The 23,938-nt window shown below is 45.5% G+C and overlaps 1 protein-coding gene across 3 annotated transcripts in view; it reads left to right on the forward strand.

Annotated features, from left to right (window-relative positions):
- eme1 (essential meiotic structure-specific endonuclease 1) overlaps positions 1-23,938 on the forward strand; it is a 57,172-nt gene that overhangs the window by 13,196 nt on the left and 20,038 nt on the right. For all 3 annotated transcript variants that reach the window (XM_043714571.2, XM_088000521.1, XM_043714570.2), the window contains exons 2-3: positions 569-1,510; positions 3,087-3,226. In XM_043714571.2, the coding sequence (XP_043570506.2) occupies positions 610-1,510; positions 3,087-3,226 (1,041 nt within the window). In that variant the 5' untranslated portion in view covers positions 569-609. The remainder of the gene's footprint in view (positions 1-568; positions 1,511-3,086; positions 3,227-23,938) is intronic.

Consider the following 23,938-nt stretch of genomic DNA (forward strand, 5'->3'; position numbering starts at 1 on the left):
CATCATCACAATATTTCTTTATCAAAAAACTATTAGTGAAGCCCCGAAAATTTTCTTCTGGTTATAATATATATATTTTTTATTTCTTTACATAAAAAAACAAGATAAATTGATTATTGTATCCTTTTTGTAATTTCCAATGTAATACTGCACCTTCCATATTAAATATCCTCACAGCTTCCTTTCAGCTTGACATCAGTACTGTTTTTAGTTTTTAGAACATGATCAATCCACTTCTTGGTTACCTGGATTGTGATTGAAAACTTGTTTGGTGGAATTAAAGTCCATGGGACTGTTCTCATGGCAAAGGGAAAAGTTTACCACCATTGGTCATGTGTGGAGGCTGAGGCAATTCTGGGTTAGAATAGAGAGTACATTATTGTATTTCTAATATGTGCTGGATGTTGCTGATACTGATGATTGGTGCCTGTATTCTATTGTTATTATTTTATGTATATATTCTGTTGTCTTGTACCAAATCATTTTTTCACCTTGAGCAGCACAAAACCCATCAGGAATTGTGTAAATTTCTATATTTATGTTGCTGTTATTTTTTTTTCTATTTGAGGTACGAAAGCTTGCTGTTAATGGGGATGCTATGGTTTAACGATGGAAGAAGAAACTAGTGACACAGATTTAAATAACGATTCATTTGAGCTGCCAGTTTTCAGCTTTACTGGCCTTCGAAACCACACAGCCTATGATGGTGCATTTGATTTCAAGCACAGAACTCCAGAACATACAAACTCAATTGTTATAGAAGGTTCAGACTCTGAAAATTGTGACCATCCATTGTCCAAAACTGGCTGTTCTCAGACAAATCTTAGCCACTCTGTTAAATGCTTGCCTAAAGAAGTGGTAACAATTGTGAGTAGTGAGAGTGATTGTGATGAGGATCTTATTATCTCTCTAGCAGAGAGACTGAAAAGAAAGCTTACTAGAAACCAAAATGTGAATTCTAACCACTCAACTTGTAAATCTAGTCAAGAAAAGTCCAACCCTAACTCTTCCGTTGAGGCTTCAATTCCGAGTAATCCTCAACTTAGCCAAGGTGATTCTGAAATTAAGGAGACGGAAATTGCTCAGCTCAGTGAAGGCCAAGGCACAGAAACTGTTTATATTAGACGGAAAGCTTTTCCTTCACGTTGTACATGGGACATTTCAGATTCGGATGAGGCAGATGAAGCGCGTGTGTGGCAGCCAACAACATCACATATTCCAGATTCAAATTCAGCTCAACTGTGTGGTAGGAATGCACCATCCTCTACAAAAACAGCATCAGATTTATCCCATCCACAGAAAAAACTGAAAAGGAATGTAGCAGAAATAGAAAATGCTCGATCAGAGGCACTGAGAAAGCAGCAAGAAAGAGAGCAACGGCGAGCAGAAAAAGAAAATATTCGGCAGCAGAAAGAAGAGGAAAAAATGATGAGAAAGGAGTTAGCTGAGATTGAGAAAATGTTCAGGCCAGGGGAATGTCTCAAACACATGCTAGTCTGCATTGATCCAGGTGAGTGTTTTAAAAACATTTTAGATTACAGATTAGATTACATTACAGTGTGGAAACAGGCCCTTCGGCCCAACAAGTCCACACCGACCCGCCGAAGGGCAACCCACCCATACCCCTAACCTAACACTACGGGCAATTTAGTATGGCCAATTCACCTGACCTGCACATCTTTGGACTGTGGGAGGAAACCGGAGCACCCGGAGGAAACCCACGCAGACACGGGGAGAACGTGCAAACTCCACACAGTCAGTCGCCTGAGGCGGGAATTGAACCCCGGATTCTGGCGCTGTGAGGCAGCAGTGCTAACCACTGAGCTACTGTGCCACCCCTTTTAAACCCCTTTTAATTGTGCTAGCCTCCTCCATTTCCTCTGGCAGCTCATTCCATGCATGCACCACCCTCTACATGAAAAAGTTGCCCCTGAGGTCTGTTTTATATCTTCTCCCCTCTACCTAAATCTATGCCTTGTAATTATGGACTCCTCCATCCCTATCTATTTACCCTAGCCATGCCCCTCATTATTTTATAAATCTTTAAGGTCACCCCTCAGCCTCCGAAATGCCAGGGAAAACAGCGCCAGCCTGTTCAGCTTCTCCCTATAGTTCAAATTCTGCAGCCCTGGCAACATCCTTGTAAATCTTTTCCATCTCTTCATCCTTCTGTCAAATGAGAACAGGTTCTCCCATTCTACTTTTCCTGGATTCATAGTCATTTTAATCATCCCACATACATGCTTTTACTCCTTAGCTTGGCTTCTCCAATTATTATCTGGTTGGTTTCTTGAACCCCTTCCGACATCAGGTCAGATGAATTCAAACTTCAGTCATCTGCATGATATGAGATGTTTCTTGGTGTCTATGCATGCCTGTCAGTCACTGAATTTAATTTCAAAACCTTTTCTTCATTCATCAATTCCTCTGCAAACTTGTTTGCCCATACCTTCTACTCGTTGGTTTGTACCCTCAATCAGTGAACCATTATGAGTTGAGTGCACGTCTAACCTTGCAACTCCAAATTATTGTTCATTTATTCTCCTTCCACCTTCACTCCCATTTCGCCATTGTTGGCTGAGGTGTGGTATCATAAAATCTTTGCATATGGAATTATTTTTCTAATCTGTGCAGCTTGCTATTATTTCTTGTATTCAAAAATCTCAATCTGTCTGTACATATCGCTTCCCTCACTTTCCCTAAAATTGCATGTCAGTTTTACCTCATCCTTGGTGATCTCTTTGGGGCATTTTGCTATTTTAGAAGTACTATTGAAATTCCACTTACTACCTTTGATGCTTTGAACATAGTTTTGTTAATCACTGTGAACAGTGGATCCAATATAGATATGCCTGCGTTCTTGAGGGCTCTCCCAAAATTGTGAGTTAGACACAGACACATCTTTTGATTTTTGTCCCCATTTATTTTCTGATCTAATTGATACCATACCTACCTCTGACTCGAAAGGTGAAATCTCTTCTTAAGACTTAAATATATAAGGTTGGTTGTCACATCAGTGCTACACTAGGAAGCCTTACAGTTGCTGCCACTCACATGTGTCATATATTATCTGTTTTGTTACACAGGGCTGCTTCAGGTAGATGGTGGTGGACAACTGCTGAGCACTCTACAGACAATGGAGGTTAAGTGTATAATAGAAAATCAGACTGTTCCTCATAGTGTGACCTGGAGGAGAAGACAGGCTTGTATTGCAGGGCAGCTGATGGTATGTGGTATTCTTTTGTTCTCAAGAAAGTTGGCTGGGGTTGGAAAAGTTGAATTGTTGACGTTCCCTTCAGGACTGAGGGTTTTGGTGGCACAATTTGTGCTCTCAGGCTGTGAAAAATCCTAGGATATTACTGATGGAACAGAAAAGTTTTCCCTGTCTCTATGGCCAACATTTATCCTTCAACCAACTTTGAAATCTGAGATCTGAAACAAAAACTCAGAATGCTGAAGAAACTCAGCACGTCTGCCAGGATCTGTGGTGAGACAGGGTAGTTCACATTTCAATTTCAATGACTGATCGTTGCTAAGAAAAGGTGGTATTTATGCTGAGGGTAGATGTTGGGGCTGGGTGTGCTGAGCCACCGCCAGTGAGGGGCCACCACTACATATGCATTCCCCTCCCTTGTTATCATTTCGTAGGGACTGTTCCCTCTGGTACAGCCTGGTCCACTCCTCCTCCGTTGTCCCACTGCATTTGCTCATGCAATCATAACATTTGCCCATTTAACTCCTTCCTCCTTGCTATCCAAGGCTTCAGACACACCTTCCAAGTGATGCTGCAATTTGGCAGCTCTTTATTCAGCCTAGTCTACCGTACTCCCTGCTCTATGTGGTCTGCTGTACGCTGGGGAGATGAAATGTTGTTCAAGAAATTCTCCAGACTCAGACCTTAAGCATTGACAAAGTTTATTACGTGGTACCATGGGAAGCACACCTGTCCATAAAAAACAGATTGGTGTAACTTCAAAGTGTTATAGAATACAAGGGTTGATATAGTGCATAAAATGGTGAACTAACAGTTGCTCGATCAGTCACAGAACCACAAGATAGTTACTGATGGCCTTTCCTGAAGAAGGGCTTATGCCCGAAACGTCGATTCTCCTGTTCCCTGGATGCTGCCTGACCTGCTGCGCTTTTCCAGCAACACATTTTCAGCTATGTTAACCTACACCAGACAAAGCTGAGGTTTTGCCAAAATTATGCATTAATGAGCTATTGTTGCTCATTAATCAATGCACACAATCAATGCACACTACATTCGCATGCTGATTAGCATGTGTCGACAGATAAATAGTTCATGAGTTATGTGGGAAAAGCAGAGTTTCTCAGAGCTAAGGCTATCTTAGAGCAATGGGCAAAACCAAGGCAAATGCAGTACCATGACTGACTAAAAGATGGCTGCAAACAAGCAGTCCAGCAAAAAAAAACTCCCACAATCCTTCCTTTTTGATCATAAGATCAAAGCAGCAGGTCAGAATTATCTGCAAAAGGGGGAATGTAGCTGGAGTCTAGGGGAGTATCCGGTGGTGGAGGCTCAGAAACAAAAGGGTACTCCTCGGTATTCGGGTAAGGGATTTCCGCAAGGGGAATCTTAACCAACTGGGACTGAGGGTAGTAATAGCGAGCCAAAGCTTGGGCAACACTGTCATAGAGATGTACAGCATGGAAACAGACCCTTCGGTCCAACCCGTCCATGCCAACCAGATATCCCAACCCAATCTAATCCCACCTGCCAGCACCTGGTCCATATCCCGCCAAACCCTTCCTATTCATATACCCATCCAAATGCCTCTTAAATGTTGCAATTGTACCAACCTCCACCACTTCCTCTGGCAGCTCATTCCATACACGTACCACCCTCTGTGTGAAACAGTTGCCCCTTAGGTCTCTTTTATATCTTTCCCCTCTAACCCTAAACCTATGTCCTCTAGTTCTGGACTCCCTGACCCTTTGCCTATTTACCCTATCCATGCCCCTCGTAATTTTGTAAACCTCTATAAGGTCACCCCTCAGCCTCCGACACTCCGAGGAAACAACCCCAATCTGTTCAGCATCTCCCTACAGCTCAAATCCTCCAACCCTGGCAACATCCTTGTAAATCATTTCTGAACCCTTTCAAGTTTCACAACATCTTTCTGATAGGAAGGAGACCAGAATTGCACATAATATTCCAACAGTGGCCTAACCAATGTCCTGTACAGCCACAACATGACCTCCCAACTCCTGTAGTCAATACTCTGACCAATAAAGGAAAGCATATCAAATGCCTTCTTCACTATCCTATCTACCTGTGACTCCACTTTCAAGGACCTATGAACTTACACTCCAAGGTCTCTTTGTTCAGCAACACTCCCTAGGACCTTACCATTAAGTGGGTAAAAACAAGGACTACAGATGCTGGAAACTAGATTCTGGATTAGAGTGGTGCTGGAAAAGCACAGCAATTCAGGCAGCATCCGAGGAGCAGGAAAATCGACGGTTCGGGCAAATGCCCTTCATTCCTGCCTGAAACGTCGATTTTCCTGCTCCTCGGATATTGCCTGAACTGCTGTGCTTTTCCAGCACCACTCTTACCATTAAGTGTATAAGTGGTGCTAGGATTTGCTTTCCCAAAATGCAGCACCTCGCATTTATCTGAATTAAACTCCATCTGCCACTTCTCAGCCTGTTGGCCCATCTGGTCCAGATCCTGTTGTAACCTGAGGTAACCCTCTTTGCTGTCCACTACACCTCCAGTTTTGGTGTCATCTGCAAACTTACTAACTGTACTCATATGCTTGTTTCCAAATCATTTATGTAAATGACAAAAAGTTGAGGACCCAGCACCGATCCTTGTGGCACTCCACTGGTCACAGGCCTCCAGTCTGAAAAACAACTCTCCACCACCACCCTCTGTCTTCTTCCTTTGATCCAGTTCTGTATCCAAATGGCTAGTTCTCCCTGTATACCATGAGATCTAACCTTGCTAATCAGTCTCCCATGGGGACCCTTGTCGAATGCCTTACTGAAGTCCATATAGATCACATCTACCGCTCTGCCCTCATCAATCCTCTTTTTTACTTTCTCAAAAAACTCAATTAAGTTTTTGAGACATGCTTTCCTAAGGAAAAAGCCATGTTGACTATCCCTAATCAGACCTTACCTTTCCAAATACGTGTAAATCCTGTCCCTCAGGATTCCCTCCAACAACTTGCCCACCACTGAGGTCAGGCTCACCAGTCTATAGTTCCCTGGCTTGTCCTTACCACTCTTCTTAAACAGTGGCACCACGTTTGCCAACCTCCAGTCTTCCAACACCTCACCTGTGACTATCGATGATATAAATATCTCAGCAAGAGGCCCAGCAATCACTTCTGTAGCTTCCCACAGAGTTCTCGGGTACACCTGATCAGGTCCTGGGGACATATCCACCTCTACCCATTTCAAGACATCCAGCACTTCCTCCTCTGTAATGTGGATATTTTGCAAGATGTCACCATCTATTTCCCTACAGTCTATATCTTCCATATCATTTTCCATAGAAGAACTGAGATGACAACGAAAATGACAACAAATATAATGAAGCCCTGCAAGATAGCCTTTCTTAATGGATCGAACCATCACCCATCCAGCTCCACAGATCCCAAGGGGAGCTAGTGTCATGGAGCTTGGAGGCAGCCTACCAAATATGACCGGCAAAGTTGGTAATGCTCTTACTGGCGTCTGGAATATAGGTACAACATTCAGTGCCAATGAGGGCACAAGTACCACCTTTCTCAGCTAGTAAAAGATCTAAGGCCACTCTGATTTGTAGGGTGACAGTGCGAATGGCAACCATCTCCGCACTAAGGGTTGCTGCCATGTCATTCGCTATTTCCTCTAGAACTGAGGCCAATTTTCTGACCTCCGTTGCCAGTAGAGCAGTCCCATAAGAGGGGAAGAGAATTGCAAAGAACTGCTCAGTTTCAGTTATCGCTCTCTTTGTGCGAGGCTTAGGCCATTTGAACGGAGAGCAGTGCGAGTGGTAAATAAAGAGACCACATACCCAAAGATAGCAACTACCAGGTCATGGATAGCTAGGATAGGCTTTGTGGCTGCAAATGAAATAGATGCCATTATAAGAACTCAAGTAATTGTCCCAGGTGGATAAATCGGAGCATCTTTTGTTTTCCAACCACCATTCAGTTATTTTGGATTCACTAAATGGAATGGGTCTCTGTGGGATTCCTCCCTCAGAGTGTATGGGGATATTGGTGCATACCCAGCAGCTAGAGTGGTTAATGTTCTGTGTGTAAATGTAAGGCATGTAAAGAAAAGTATTGACATGCAACTCCTCTGTGATAGAGTTCATCATCCCATCTTCCCTGTTCCGCTCATCATCCCTGTTCCGCTTATGCCCAGTCAGTATCAACAAGGAGCACAGAGATTGAAATAGCGATCAGTCTCCACACGTTGTTGATGGTGGGCAAACTGATGCCTCTGACGTTTTCTGTTGGTGTCCTTTGGGGATGGTGCTGTCTGGCAGCAGGTACTGTATGTCCACTCGGGTCTTCCCTCGACCTTGACTGCAGTCCGGATTACCAGGAGGATGATGTATGGGCCTTTCCACCTAGGAGAAAGCGAATTCTTTTTCAATGATTTTATCATGACATAGTCCCCAGGTTGGAAGGGATGCATTGAATCATCATTAGGTGCGCGAATGGCCCCCTTTACCTGATAATGGTTATGGGTAATCATCTTAGAGTGCTTTGACATAATCCAGAAGAGCTTCCTGTGTCAAGAGTAATGCTGTATCCACAGGACATTTAGGAGGTCTTGCCCCTGTAGGCATTGGTCTTCCCATCAGGGCCTCACATGGGGTAAGATTTGTGGTTCTGTTTGACCTGGTTTCTTATGGTAGACAGGGTTAAGGGTAGGGCTTCTAGCCAAGGAAGGCCCATATCTTGTGTGATCTTTGTCAAAGTGGTTTTAAGGGTACCAGGCATCCGTTCCATTATGCCTGAGGACTGGGGCTGATAGGGAATATGGTATCTCCATGCGATATCTAGTGCTTTACTAACATTGTCTGTGACTGCTGTGGTAAAGTGAGTGCCTCTGTCACTGTTAATGCTGCCTGGAATTCAAAACATAGGGATCACATCCTTCATGAGGCATTTGGCCACTGTTCTAGCATCATCTTTCCTGGTTGGGAAGGCTCCTACCCATTTAGAAAATATATTGACAATTACCAACATGTGCTTAAAAACCCTGTTTAGCTGGCATGTGAATGAAATCAATTTGTAAATGATTAAAGGGTCTGTCAGGGACTGGCCAATGATCATACTTGGCTAAAGGTTTAGCATTATTATTTTAGACATTAGACATTTTGATACTTGTGCTTGTGCTGCTGCTGCACAGCCCAGTGTGTACCAAGTTTGTCATACTGCATGGATCATCCCTGCTTTTCCTGCATGGCCGACCCCATGGGTGGCCAGTGCAAGAACATGCAAGTAGGCTTTAGGGCAAATGAACCTTCCGTCAGGGTCACCATTAGCCCTAAAGAGGATTCCTTAGTTCCTATGCAGGCGTGTTGAGGCGTGTTGCTGTGCTGCCCGTATCCCGTCTACTAGATCTACAGATCTTTGTTGCTTCCTCTGCCTTTGGAGCTTGTAGTCCCCATACAGTGGGAGCAAATGCTGCTTGTCTAGCAGCTTGGTCAGCGCAAACACTTTCTCAGGTGATTGGGTTGTCAGTGATGGCATGCGCGGTGCACTTTATCACAGCTATGGCAGAGGGGAGCATAACAGCCTGTAAAAGATTGTTGATAAGCAGGGCATGCTGCAAGGGCCTTCCAAAAGGGGTAACAAATCCTCTGTTTCCACAAGGTTCCAAACTCGTGTACCCTTCCAAAGGCATGTTTGGAGTTGGTGTAAATGTTAACAGACCTTTTGTCAGCAAGGATACAGGCTCTGGTAAGGGCAAACAATTTGGCTGCCTGCGCAGAAGTTCCTTCCAGCAGCGCAGTGGATTAATCCATTTCAAGAGATGTGCATATCGCATGGCCAGCTAGCATGAGGTGATCTGAGGGCTGAAAAAAGAAGCTGTCTGTGAAAGGATCATGTCTGGGTTCTCTAACGGAGTTTCAGAGAGGTCGGGGTGCGGGGTAACAATCTCTTGGACTACATGCAGACAATCATGGTCCTTTGCTGGGGAATCCTGTATAACAGGGAGGAGGGTGATGGGCTTTAAAGTGGGGTTGCGGTGAAGCTTAAGATTAGTGCGAGAAAGTAGGACAACCTCTTAACGAGTTGTCTTTGATGCTGTAAAATGCTGAGTCGCTGTGGAATTAAGTAGCAGGGAAACTGAATGAGGAACGAAAACTGTCCAAGGATAATGAAATACAATAGGGGTGGACTTTTCTACCATTACACGGGCAGCTGCCACAGCTCATAAACAGGCATTCCCCTTACAGATGGTAACTGTACAGAGTAAAAGGCTATAGGGCGCCGGAGATCCCCATACATTTGTGTAAGAATGCTGGCTGCATATCCCTCCTTTTCATAAACATAAACCTGAAAAGGCTGCATGTAGTCAAGGATACCCAGAGCAGGTGCTGAGGTTAAACACCATTTAAGTTCCTTAAAGGCGTGTTCCATTTCATGTGTGGTTCACCTGGATTGGCTGGTTTGGCGAGGATGCCTGGCGGAGAGGCACATCAATAACTTGATAGCCTGGTATCCAATGTCTACAATAATTCACTGTGCCCAAAAAAAGGACAAAACCTCAGTTCATGTAGTGGGAGGAGAGTTTTTTTAAGAAGTTGAGGAGAGCAAGTTGATATTTATTGAGAGAGATTTTGATTCTTTACAAAATTACAAGAAAAATAACAATTTGAGAGTATAATGTTACGACATGAAGTAAACCTTCCTGCTTAATTTAAACCAACAGCACAGAAAAGGTTTATCCCATGCAGTAATCTGTGAAAATTTGAGAGGCCAAGAACTATTTAAAGTGAAAGTAACAACTTTATTTCTTAAAGTATAACAGAGAATAATTAACTAACAACTATTTACTAATTTCTCTAACTATCTTTTACCTTCCCCTTCAACAATACTAGTCTGATAAAACCCCGATTAAGATTTACCAAAAATTCAAGTTTTTAAAACCAGCCAGTTGTCGAATCTTTTATTTGGAACTTCCTGTGTTTTCTTTTCTTCTTCTTAGGGATTATGCTTCACAGGTCATGGAGAGCTATTAAGAGAGCTATATTTCAGGCAGTCTCACCATGCTGGTGGCGTGGCAGTTCTCCCCTCAACTGTTTAATTTTCCCTGGTCTTATACCCCAAAACATTGGATTGTGTCATTGACAATCTTAAAAGCCAGCATATAAATTCAAACTTGATTGGAGTTTGGTAATTTTTCAGGATATATTTTAGACAATTTGGCCTAATTCAAATCTGTTTTGATGTTTCCAGGCAACACAGCGAATCTAGCTTTCAACCTAGTGTTAGATTGTTACCTTATTGACAATACTTGGTGCTGTCAGGTAGTTCTGTTAGCTTTTAACTCTCTTAAAGGTACAGTACATCCACATTTTCCTAACAATAATAACAATAAACTAACTTCTACTTTACTTTACAAAACAAAATAATTACCCAGAGAGAAAGTGAGGGCTGCAGATGCTGGAGATCAGAGCTGAAAATGTGTTGCTGGAAAAGCGCAGCGGGTCAGGCAGCATCCAAGGAACAGGAGAATCGATGTTTCGGGCATAAGCCCTTCTTCAGGAATGAGGAAAGTGTGTCCAGCAGGCTTAGTCTGCTGGACACACTTTCCTCATTCCTGAAGAAGGGCTTATGCCCAAAACGTCGATTCTCCTGTTCCTTGGATGCTGCCTGACCCGCTGCGCTTTTCCAGCAACACATTTTCAGCCAAAATAATTACTCATACTACTTTTCAATAAATAATTAAACAAAATAAATTAAATTACGCCACTCAGCGCAACCCTACCAAAGCTCTCCATCATCGGGAGCATCAGTTGGCATACCTGTATTTATTCGGGATTCTGCCTCTCAGAGCACCCGGCTGATAAGACCCAGGTTTCGTGGCTAAACAAAGGCCCTAATTAATATAGCTGACAAGTCTGTTTCTATTTGGTCCAGAAGGGGCCACCACGTCTTATTAAAAAAGTTCTGTTTTTTGGTGCACTGTACCTGTAAGGAAGTCTTGGGGGACACGTTCCGTAACTAACCTATACCGTCCCAATAGGCCCGAGGACTTTCCGAGATCCAACTCATCAATGTTCGTCCTCACACAATATTTAAGAATATTAAATAGCTTCTTCCCATGCTCATCTAAAGAATTTAGATTCAGCAGGCCCAAGAGAAGAGATACCACATCTACCTTGACTTCGGCCCCCAGGACTCCCTCCAAAACACTTGCTATAGCACTCCCAGTACTTGAAAAGCTTGTGGCACAAGCACAAACAATGGGGAAGAGTGCCAGATAGACCCTGTGAAGAACTTTAAGCTGTATAGCCTGTGTTCTACTATTGAGATCTTTGTCACCTTCTCCCAAATGTCCTCCCATACCTCTGAGATCTCCACTCCCAATTCTTGCGCCCAGACCCCGCAGAGCCGTTGAATATCTTTTGAGGCGCCACCTCCCAGTAAATGGTTGAAGATGCTAATCGGGAGAGTACCAGTCGTCTGAAACACTCTCCTCTCTGCATCAGACCTTTTAGGGTCAACCAGCAGTGTGGTCATTTTCTGGACAAAGTCCCTGATCTGAATTTAATGAAAGAGATCCCTGCTGGGTAATTGATATTTGCAGTCCAACTGATCAAAGAACATGGTCAAGATTAGAGTGGTGCTGGAAAAGCACAGGAGGTCAGGCAGCATCCGAGGACCAGGAAAATCAATGTTTCGGGCAGGAGCCCTTCATCAGGAATGAGGCTGGGAGCCTGTGGGGTGGAGAGATAAATGGGAGGCGGGTGCGGCTGGGGAGAAGATAGCTAAGAGTGCAATAGGTGGACATCATGACCTCCTCAAATAAGTCTCCCAGACAAGACACTCCCTTGGACACCCATAACCTAAAACCAGAATCCATCAACCCTGGCCAAAATCCTGGCATTACTACTACAGATGTGTTAAAGGAGGTTTTATATAAACTGCCCTTGCTTTGTTGATTGTTCTCCACGCTTTAACTGTATTAATGACACTCATTTATAGGTTAGAGTATTAAATACAGGAGTTTGGGAGGTCATGTTACGGTTGTACAGGACATTGGTTAGGGAACTTTTGGAATATTACGTGCAATTCTGGTCTCCTTCCTATCGGAAGCATGCTGTGAAATTTGAAAAGGTTCAGAAAAGATTTACAAGGATGTTGCCAGGGTTGGAGGATTTGAGCTGTAGGGAGAGGTTGAATAAGCTGGGGCTGTTTTCCATGGAGCGTCGGAGCCTGAGGGGTGACCTTATAGAGGTTTACAAAATTATGATGGGCATGGATAGGATAAATAGACAAAGTCTTTTCCCTGGGATGGAGAGTCCAGAACTAGAGGGCATAGGTTTAAGGTGAGAGGGGAAAGATATAAAAGAGACCTAAGGGGCAGCTTTTTCACACAGAGGGTGGTACGTGTATGGAATGAGCTGCCAGAGGAAGTGGCGGAGGCTGGTACAATTACAACGTTTAACAGACATCTGGATGAGTTTTTAAATAGGAATGGTTTGGAGGGATATGGGCCAGGTGCTGGCAAGTCGGACTAGATTAGGTTGGGATATCTGGTCAGCATGGACAAGTTGGACTGAAGGGTCTGTTTCCGTGCTGTACAACTCTGTAACTGTGCTCATCTTATCCATAAACAACAAATTAATAAGGGGACGTTTTGCCTGGGGGGCCTTAATATCCAGCCATATTGACCTCGGACCATGACAAGCCCAATCGTTCACAAAGGGAGCTTATTTGATATCTCTTAAAATCTGGAAGGTCTACCCCCCCCATTCCCTGGGGAAGCTGCAATTTGGTAGGCTTAATGAGAGGCCACCTGTGACACCAAATAAAAGAATCGAGCCAACCCTTAAGTCTCCTCAATGTTTGCCTAGGCAACATCAGAGGGAGCATTCGCATGGGATATAATAAGCAAGGAAGATCATTCAGGGAGGAGAGAGTTTAACAATGGCTGCGATGCGATCTTCAGACAGTGCAAAAGCTTGTGGCCCAAATATTGTGCTATCTTTTGGCAGAGCTGCATCTTTTCAACAGACCTTATGTCCATTCTGAGCCAGGCAGGAGAACATTGCAACAGTGTCATATATGTAGGCAGGTGAATTGGAGGCCAATAAGAAATTATCAGCATGTTGAACCAAGGTGCTTTTACATGGCAGGTGTAGATCTTTCAGGGTCTAGTGTACTGCACAGGCCTATACAATGGGGGCTGTCTGTGTACCATTGGGGAAGCCGTGCCCATGTATATTGGTGGCCGCTGTAAGTAAAAGCCAAAAGGTACTGGCTATCTGGTGACAATTTAATGGAGAAAAAGGTCGCATAGAGGTCAATGACAGAAGAAACAAGTGGCAGCAGCAGGGAGGCTAGTAAGGATGGCATTGGTGTCAGGCCCCACTAAGGAGCAGGGAACAACAGAGGCATTGACTACCCTGAAGTCCTGCACAAATCTCCACAGTCCTGGTTTTCCTCGCTTAGGAATAGGGAGGATAGGAGTTGCAGGTGCTAGTGGTAGGCACCAAGATGCCTTGCTGGAGGAGGGAATCAATAACTGGTTTTATACCTTTGGCAGCTGATGACGTATTGTACTGTCTAATAGAGGGTAGGATGGTCCCATGTTTCACAGTGACCGTATGAGGCGGAGCCAAAAGGACTAGACCTGTGTCCTTGGAGTGCTGTGCCCATAATGATGAGCAATAAGGGACTATCATAGGAGGGGGAGAATGATGGGGTCTGCAAAGTAAAGGTTATATCTTTGGATGAGGGAAAACAACATACACAAATCTCCTGCCCTAAGCGGGCAATCTGCATGGAGTCGGGATCTGCAGGATCCAGGGGTTGAAATTCCTTCGGAAGTAAATGTAATCATATAAATCACTAAACCAATACATTTGTATCCTTCATTAGAAACAGTCAGGTAGAGGATGGCAATTCTACACGGATTAAAAGCGCCTCTAATTGAAATGCTGAGAAACATTAATACATGATGAAAACACTTTCCTCAAAAGGTCGGTGATGTTGTTTTATGATACCCAATCACCATCACACCTTCCACATCCCAAATTTGGGTACACCTAGTTAACAGTGATTGAAACATGCGGAAATGAGGTGGGGTTATTTTGGAAAAGTGGTCTTAGAACATAGAAAAGTCCAGCACAGTACAGGCCCTTTGACCCACGATGTTGTGCTGAGGATTAATCCTAATCTAAACTAAAATAACCTAAACTACACACCCCTTAATTCACTTCTATCCATGTCCCTCATGACTCTGCTTCCACTACCACCGCTGGCAATGCGTTCCATCTGTTCACAACTCTCTACGTAAAGAACCTACCTCTGACATCTCCTCTATACCTTCCTCCTAACACCTTAAAACTATGACCCCTCGTGGCAGTCAGTCCTGCTCTAGGGAAAAGTCTCTGGCTATCGACTGTATCCATGCCTCTCATTACCTTGTAGACCTCAATCAGGTCACCTGTCTTCCTCCTTCTCTCCAGAGAGAAAAATCCGAGCTTAGTCAACCTCTCTTTGTAAGACAAGCCCTCCAGTCCAGGCAGCATCCTGGTAAACATTCTTTGCACCCTCTCCATAGCCTCTGCATCTTTCCTATAATAGGGCGACCAGAACTGGACACAATATTCCAAGTGTGGTCTCACCAGGGTTTTGTAGAGCTGTAGCAAAACCTCGCGGCTCTTAAACTTAATCCCCTGTTAATGAAAGCCAAAACAACATAAGCTTTCTTAACAACCCTATCCACTTGGGTGCAACTTTGAGGGATCTATGCACTTGAACACAAAGATTCCTCTCTTCCTCCACACTGCCAAGAATCCTGTCTTTAATCTTACATTCAGCATTGAAGTTTGACCTTCCAAAATGCATCACTTCACATTTATCCAGGTTGAACTCCATCAGCCATTTCTCAGCTGAGCTCTGCATCCTGTCTATGTTGCGCTGCAGTCTGCAAAAGCTCTCGATACTATCAACGGCACCTCGAACCTTTGTGTCATCAGCAAATGTACTAACCCGCCTCTTCATCTGAGTCATTTATAAAAACTACAAAGATCGGAAGCCCTGCAGGACATCACTCGCCACTGACCTCCAGGCAGAATAGTTTCCATCTACAACCACTCTCTGCCTTCTGTCAGCCAACCAATTCTGAATCCAGAGAGCCAAATCTCCCTCTATCCAATACCTCCTGACTTTATGAATGAGCCTACCGTGGGGAACCTTATCAAATGCCTTGCTGAAGTCCATACGCACCACATCCACTGCCGGACCTTTGTCTACCTGTCCCGTCACTTTCTCAAAGAACTCAATAAGATTTGTGAGGCATGACCTGCCCCTCTCAAAGCCAGGCTGACTGCTTTTAATCATGCTATGCTTTTCCAAATAGTCATAAATCCTATCCCTCAGAATTCTTTCCAAAACCTTGCTGACCACAGATGTAAGACTGACTGATCTGTAATTGCCAGGGATTTCCTTATTACCCGTCTTGAAAAGAGGAACAACATTCGCCTCCCTCCAATCCTCTGGTACGACTCCCGTGGAGAGTGAGGAAGCAAAGATCTTTGCCAGCGGCTTAGCTACCTCCTTTTTTGCTTCCCGGAGCAACCTAGGATAAAACTGGTCTGGCCCTGGGGACTTAACACTCTTAATGTGTGCCAAAATTTCCAGCACATGAACTTCCTCAATCTCGATCTGTTCAAGCCAGTTTCCTGGCTCCTCAAAGTTCTAATTCACAACAAGGTCCCTTTCCTTATTGAAAACCGAGGGAAAAAAATTCATTTAGGGCTTCCCCCATCTGCTCAGACTCCACGCACAAGTTCCCTATGCTCTCCCTGACAGGCCATACCTTCTCCCTGATCATTCTCTTATTTCTCATGTATGAGTAAAATGCCTTTGGGCTCTCCCTAATCCTTCCTGCCAAGCCTTTTTTTGTCCCCTCCTGGCACTCTTTAATCCATTTTTGAGCCCCTTTCTAGTAAGCCTGTAAACCTCTAAAGCTGTGCTAGATCCTTGCTTCTTCCACCTTACCTAAGCTGCCTTCTCCCTTTTGACGAGAAGCTCCTCTGTTCTTGTCATCCAAGGCTCCTTAATCTTACCCCTTCTTGCCTGTCTCAGAGGAACAAATTTATGCGTCACTCGCAACAACTGCTCCTTAAACAGTTTCCGCATATCTGTTGTGCCCTTTCTGCAGAACAGTTGCTCTCAATCTGTATTTCCCAACTCCTGTTGGGAAGTTCTCCTCAGGGGGAAGCAATAGTTAAAAGTTTTGCTGAAACAATGATGTACGATAAATTTTAAAATGTGTCTGTCTGCTCAGACTGAATGCTGCAGCTGGGTTTTGGGCTGCTACCTCTATTCAATATCAATGTCCTCTTAAATGCAGTGCTTATCTGTTCATGACTCATGTGAAACGTATGGGTTGACAGATATGAGGGCTGTAAACTGTACTGCTTTTATGCTATACATGGAGGTTCCTAAGCTAAAACAAAGAGGTTGATGAAACTTCTGTGTGGTCTGGGAACTTTTTGAGTCAACTTAAGGATACTGAGGGATATAGGCTGGTGGGGCAGAAGGTGGGGACCCAGAGGATGAAAGGTTGTCGGGTGGCTGACTGTAATCTTTATTTTTAGGGGGCTGATGCCTTTTTGCAACTACTTTACATTTATCTGCTGTAAGTCTGTCTATGTGTATTCCCTGCAACAACTGCAGCTAGTTCCTTAATAATCCTTTGGTTATTTCTGCCTTTATAGCCCAATTGAGTACTTCCTTAAGTTATTTCCGACTGGCAACCAGTAGGGTCTCCTACCTTACTTTTGCATCAAACATTTTTACCGTGGCGTTTCTGTGTCTTTTTTCGAGGGGAGAAATGGACGTGGGCCATCCTTGTCAGTGGGACATGATTTAGTTATCCCAGGTCCGGCCCATCTTTCTTACATTTTCGAAGTCATTGACTCCATCGTTGCTTCCTCCGTTCCAAAGCGTGGATCTATGATCTGTGGAGAAATGAATTTTAAAAAACACACAAAGACAAACAATACAAAGACTGGCGTCATTGTCAATCCCTCAAAGTCATCTTAAAATGATTTCTGTTCTACGGCAGCGGCCTATCCTGTCCTGTCTTGGCTCAGTGTCTTTCTCTAACTTGGGATCAGCCTGTCGACTGAGGTTAGGATCACGCAGGCAACCGCTTTATAAAAAGAATACTTTAGGTTTACTCAGGATCCTGTAAATAAGGGCTCCTGCTGACTAACGCCAGAAATTCTCCAGACTCAGACCTTGAGCATTGACAAAATTTATTACATGGCACCATGCGAAGCACACCTGTCCATAAGAAATGGATCGGTGTAACTTCAAAACATTACAGAATACAACGGTTTATATAAAACGGTGAGCTGACAGTTCAATCAGACACAGAATCACAAGATAGTTGCTAGGTGGCCTATGTGAACATACACCAGACAAAGCTGAGGTCTTGCCAAAGCTATACATCAATGAGTTATTGTTCAACAGTCCTTGAATCAACGCACATTGCATTCGCACGCTGATTAGCATGTGTCGACAGATAAGCAGTTCATGAGTTATGTGGGAAAAGCAGAATTTCTCATAACTAAGGCCACCTAAGGGCAAAGGGCCAAACAAGGCAAAAGCAGTGCCATGCATGATTAAAAAATGGCTACAAACAGGCAGTCGAGCAAAAAAACCTTCCATGAACGTAGATTAGGTGACTGCTTTGCAGAGCGCATACATTTTGTTAATAAGAATGACCCCATGCTTCTAGTTGTCGGACACTTCAATGCACCACTGTGCTCTCTGGAAAACATTTCTGTCTCAGGCTTGTGCCAGTGCTCTAGCGAGGCTATTGATCGCAAGCTGGAAGAACAGCATCTCATCATCCGCTTGGGGACCTTGCAGATTTCAGGACTTAATATTGAGCTCAATAATTTTAGAGCCTGAGCAACATCTTCCATGACATTTAACCATCCCTACACCTTAGGATCTGTCATGACAAAGCTGCTTTCAGCCAACCCATTTCACCTACTCATTGTCCCCATTTTCAGCTTTTCTCCTTTGGCGACCTCCGCGGCTATGGGGAAGAACTCTGTCTCCGTGGTCGCCGCAGCTACTTCCGCCCGCCACACAGACAACCTGCTCTGCGATCGTCATGAAGACAATCGCCAACAGATTGGCGACCTCTGCGGCTATGGGGAAGAACTCTGTCTCCGTGGTTGCCGCAGCTACTTCCGCCCCCAGTGACGTCAGCAAACTACATTTGGACCACATTGCCGCATGTGTCTCCGCCCCCCGCCGCGTTCCGTCACCACGCCTAACCCCGCCCCCCGCCGCATTCCGTCACCACGCCTAACCCCGCCCCCCGCTACATTCCGTCACCGCGCCTAACCCCGCCCCCGCCGCGTTCCGTCACCACGCCTAACCCCGCCCCCCCCGCTACGTTCCGTCACCGCGCCTAACTCCGCCACCACTCCTAACTCCGCCCCCCGGCCGAGTTCCGTCACCGCGCCTAACCCCGCCCCCCCGCCGGTGTCCATCACCATGTCCAACTCCGCCCCCACGCCGACCTCTGTCCCCGCCACCAGGCCTAACCCCGCCCCCACATCCAGCTCCAGCCCCACACCAGGTCCTAGCTCCCCGCCCTGCCGTGTGTTCACCATCCCTCCAGACTTGCCCCTCTCTGAGGATGAAAGATCAGTCCTCAGCAGAGGTCTCACCTTCGTTCCCACACGTTCTCGGGTCAATGAATTCAATACACGGAGTGACACCGAACAATTCTTCCGCCGCCTTCGCCTCCGTGCCTTCTTCTTCAATCAAGACTCTCGCCCACCCTCTGACGACCCCTTCTCCCACCTCCAACACACTCCGTCCACCTGGACACCCCGTGCTGGCCTCCTACCTGCCCTCGACCTCTTCATAGCAAACTGCCGCCGCGATATTAACCGCTACCTGAACTCCCACACCCCTCCCACCCACTCCAACCTCTCACCCTCGGAACGCGCAGCCCTCCACTCCCTCCGTTCCAACCCCAACCTCACCATCAAACCAGCTGACAAGGGAGGCGCAGTAGTAGTTTGGCGCACTGACCTTTACACCGCTGAGGCCAAACGCCAGCTCGCAGATACCTCCTCCTACCGTCCCCTTGACCATGACCCCACCCCCCACCACCAAACCATCATCTCCCAGACCATCCATAACCTCATCATCTCAGGGGACCTCCCATCCACCGCCTCCAACCTCATAGTCCCACAACCCCGCACCTCCCGCTTCTACCTCCTGCCCAAAATCCACAAACCTGACTGCCCCGGACGACCCATCGTCTCAGCCTGCTCCTGCCCAACCGAACTCATCTCGGCATACCTCGACACGGTCCTGTCCCCATTAGTCCAAGAACTCCCCACCTACGTTCGTGACACCACCCACGCCCTCCACCTCCTCCAGGATTTCCGCTTCCCCGATCCCCAACGCCTCATCTTCACCATGGACATCCAGTCCCTGTACACCTCCATCCCCCATCATGAAGGACTCAAAGCACTCCGCTTCTTCCTTTCCCGCCGTACCACCCAGTACCCTTCCACCGACACCCTCCTTCGACTGACCGAACTGGTCCTCACCCTGAACAACTTTTCTTTCCAATCCTCCCACTTTCTCCAAACAAAAGGAGTAGCCATGGGCACCCGCATTGGCCCCAGCTATGCCTGCCTCTTCGTAGGGTATGTGAAACAATCCATCTTCCGCAACTACACTGGCCCCACCCCCCATCTTTTCCTTCGCTACATTGATGACTGTATCAGCGCTACCTCGTGGTCCCACGAGGAGGTTGAACAGTTCATCCACTACACTAACACCTTCCACCCCGACCTCAAATTCACCTGGACAGTCTCGGACTCCTCCCTCCCCTTCCTAGACCTTTCTGTTTCTATCTCAGGCGACCGAATCAACACGGACATCTACTACAAACCAACCGACTCCCACAGCTACCTGGACTACACCTCCTCCCATCCTGCCCCCTGTAAAAACGCCATCCCATTCTCCCAATTCCTTCGTCTCCGCCGTATCTGCTCCCAGGAGGACCGGTTCAAAATACGTACAACACAGATGGCCTCCTTCTTCAAGGACCGCAATTTCCCCCCCGACGTGGTCGACGGTGCCCTCCACCGCATCTCCTCCACTTCCCGCTCCTCCGCCCTTGAGCCCCGCCCCTCCAACCGCCACCAGGACAGAACCCCACTGGTCCTCACCTACCACCCCACCAATCTCCATGTACAGCGCATCATCCGCCGTCACTTCCGCCACCTCCAAACAGACCCCAGCACCAAGGATATATTTCCCTCCCCTCCCCTATCAGCTTTCCGTAGAGACCACTCCCTCCGCGACTCCCTTGTCAGATCCACACCCCCCACGGACCCAACCTCCACTCCCGGCACCTTCCCTTGCAACCGCAGGAGGTGCAACACTTGCGCCCACACCTCCCCCCTCACTTCTCTCCAAGGCCCCAAAGGAAACTTCCATATCCGCCACAGATTCACCTGCACCTCCACCCACATCATCTACTGCATCCGCTGCAGCCGGTGTGGCCTCCTCTATATTGGGGAGACAGGCCGCCTACTTGCGGAGCGATTCAGAGAGCACCTCTGGGCCACCCGGACGAACCAACCCAACCACCCTGTAGCACAGCATTTCAACTCCCCCTCCCACTCCACCGAGGATATGCAGGTCATTGGACTCATCCACCGCCAAACCACAACAACCCGACGGTCGGAGGAGGAGCGTCTTATCTTCCGACTGGGAACCCTCCAACCACAGGGGATGAACTTGGACTTCACCAGTTTCTTCATCCCCCCTCCCCCCACCTTGTCTCAGCCGAATCCCTCCAGCCCGGCACCGCCTTCCTGACCTGCAGTCTTCTTCTTGACCTCTCCGCCTCCATCCTACTCCGACCTATCACCCTCAACTTGACCTCTTTCCACCTATCACATTTCCAACGCCCCTCCTCCAAGTCCCTCCTCCCTACCTTTTATCTTCTCCTGCTGAACACTCTCTGCTCATTCCTGAAGAAGGGCCTGTGCCCGAAACGTCGAATCTCCTGTTCCCTGGATGCTGCCTGACCTGCTGTGCTGTTCCAGCAATAAAGTTTCAACTGAGCTTTTCTCCTATCCATGCTTACTGTCAAACATCCCTTTTGTCTGCTTAGCTTTCTTTCTCTGTATGCGCTGTGTCCGCACTTATCTGTTCACTCATTTCCCCCCATCTCCTCCTCTTCGCTCCCTTCCGCCTCAAATTTCCCAGGAGCATAAATTCCATCCTTTACTAACTATTATCAGATCTGAAGAACAGTCAGTGTATTTGAATGTGAACTATGCTTTTTCCCCACAAATGCTGCCAGATCTGCAGACTTTCACAGCAATTTCTGTTTTTCATTATAATGTTATCAGATTGCTGTTTGTGGGTTTTACTCTGTACAAGAGTGATTGTATTTCAAAGTACTTCACTGGCTGTGAATCACCTGGAGATGTCCTAAGGGTGTGCAAGGTGTGAAATGCTACTATTTTAGTTTTGGTTCTTGTTAAATAATGATGTCACGACCTCCCCAACCCAAAAGGTGTGGGTTCTTGATTTGTGAAATTAAATTGAGATGAGATTCCTTTCCTTTGAAAATCCTGTTATTATTTCAATATCCAATCAAAAAGCATGGAGTATCCCACCCAGTGCTCATCACTCAACAGACATCACACAAAATCATATTGTGAATCCACTCAAAGGATATGCTGCATTTGAGAGTTTGAAAGGCATGCATTTGAAAGGCATTTAATAACCTTTTTGAAACATCCATTCTCAGGATGTGTGTAACACTAGCAAAGCAGTGTTATTACCTATGTATAATTAGCCTGGCAAGCATAGAATCAGTGTGGAATGTGGGACTGGAATCAATGTAGGCCCGAACAAATTGGAATGTCAAGTTCCCCTTCCCCAAAGATTAATGAACCAGTTAAGACTAAATGTTTTATAAAGGAAGTTTGATGGAACAGTGCCTTACCCTCATTCACTTTTATTCAAGCTTTCATTTCTATTAGAAATGCTAATAACTATAAGGTGTAACATCAGCTGTAATTTGTGAGAAGCATGCTTTCACCTTTCAATCATGGAATTTCAGTGTCCCATTAATATATATTAGCAATGCCTAGTGTGATTTTGAAGCTGTTGTGATCTTTAGCATACATTGTTTACTGCTTGTATAGAGACTTATGAATATCCCAATTAGAAAGATTAAGTACATGAAATCTTGTTTCTCCCGTCTTAACTCCTGCCTGCAGTAATGTATGGTAGGGAAGAGTTGAGGGGCACAGGCAGCTCTTTCTTACCTCAGGTTGGTGGGCATGCTTTATCTACGACATGTCAATATATTTGACAGGGAGGTTTGATCTCCACACAGGCACCATCTGGAGAACTTTTGGATTAAGGTCAGGTTTTACCTCCTTACTACTCACAGGCCTATGGGTATCAAAGCCAAATAGAATCGGGTAGTCTAAGCTAGAAAATAAAAAAAAAATCCATCTAGCCAGGGCTTAAATGTAGAATTATTTTGGTCTGCAAAGTTACAACACCAGAGGTGCAGTCAACTCGCAGTGCTGAAGGTTAGTTTCTGGTCTATATGGCTGTCTAAAGTGTAACATGCTGTGGATTGTGTTTACTCATTGAGGCAGTGTGCAAGGTATCATCTCTGTGCCTAGATCTGAGATGCATTGCAAGTTTTTGAGACAGTAGTTCAATTTTGCCAGTCTAGCCTCATAACATCTCCCTTCTTGCCCTCCATTTTGAGAAAGCAAAGCAAAAAAATCCACAAAAGACCATTAGCCAAAATTAGGAAACCTCCATCAAGGATTTCTCTCTGGCACTGAAAAATGATCAGACAAGGCTGAGAATACACCAGCCCATTTAGCTGGCTTCTTCTTTCTTATGTGATCTCATAGTTTCCCAACAAAATGTGTCTTAAAACCCTCTTGAAGATGTGGAACAATGTCAAGCCTCACTCCACCTTAGGAATGTTGTTTCCCAAGTTGATTATGCTTGGCTTTCTCATTTTGAATGAGTTTAGTCCTAGCATCACAAATCATCTTTCCCCCCCCCCTTTGTGTTGTTGAAGCCCTTAATGATCTTAAGAGAAAGGTCAATCAGGATCACTCTTGGTCTGCACATCTCTTGTGCTCCAAATCTTTTGTTAAATTACTTATTACAGCCCAGGACTCAGGTCATTGTGGCCAAACACACAGGCAGGGAGCTAGACCTTTTAGGGAACAGTCAGGACTCCTTCAATTGTTTGTCCATTCTGGTACCATAAACCCGCTGATACTTCATCTAACTAATTATCTAGCGAGAGGTCATCTTGGTAGATTACTTCACATTTTAACCACTTCCAAGTGTATTTCTGATCTTGAATCTATTGATCCTGTATCTCCAGGTGCTGCTTTAATCTGCTTTTTTTTCTTAAGATCCCAAGGAGCACAATATTGTCTAATATAAAAATCGTATAACTGTTATCTCAAGCAGATATAAACAGAAGGTAGAACCCAGTGCACATTCCTGTGGGGTCTCACTCATTGTCATGTCCTGCTGGGAAAAGTTCAAAGTTATAGCATCCTTTGCTTAATCTCCTTTACATTTATGATCCACCTTCCAACTTTTGAACTTCTATAAGACACTGGTTAGACTTCAAATGGATTATTGTGTACAGTTCC

This window comes from Chiloscyllium plagiosum, unplaced genomic scaffold (assembly GCF_037043375.1).
Source record: "Chiloscyllium plagiosum isolate Xiang-an unplaced genomic scaffold, Cpla_swu_hap1 HiC_scaffold_25, whole genome shotgun sequence".
Lineage (NCBI taxonomy): Eukaryota > Metazoa > Chordata > Chondrichthyes > Orectolobiformes > Hemiscylliidae > Chiloscyllium > Chiloscyllium plagiosum.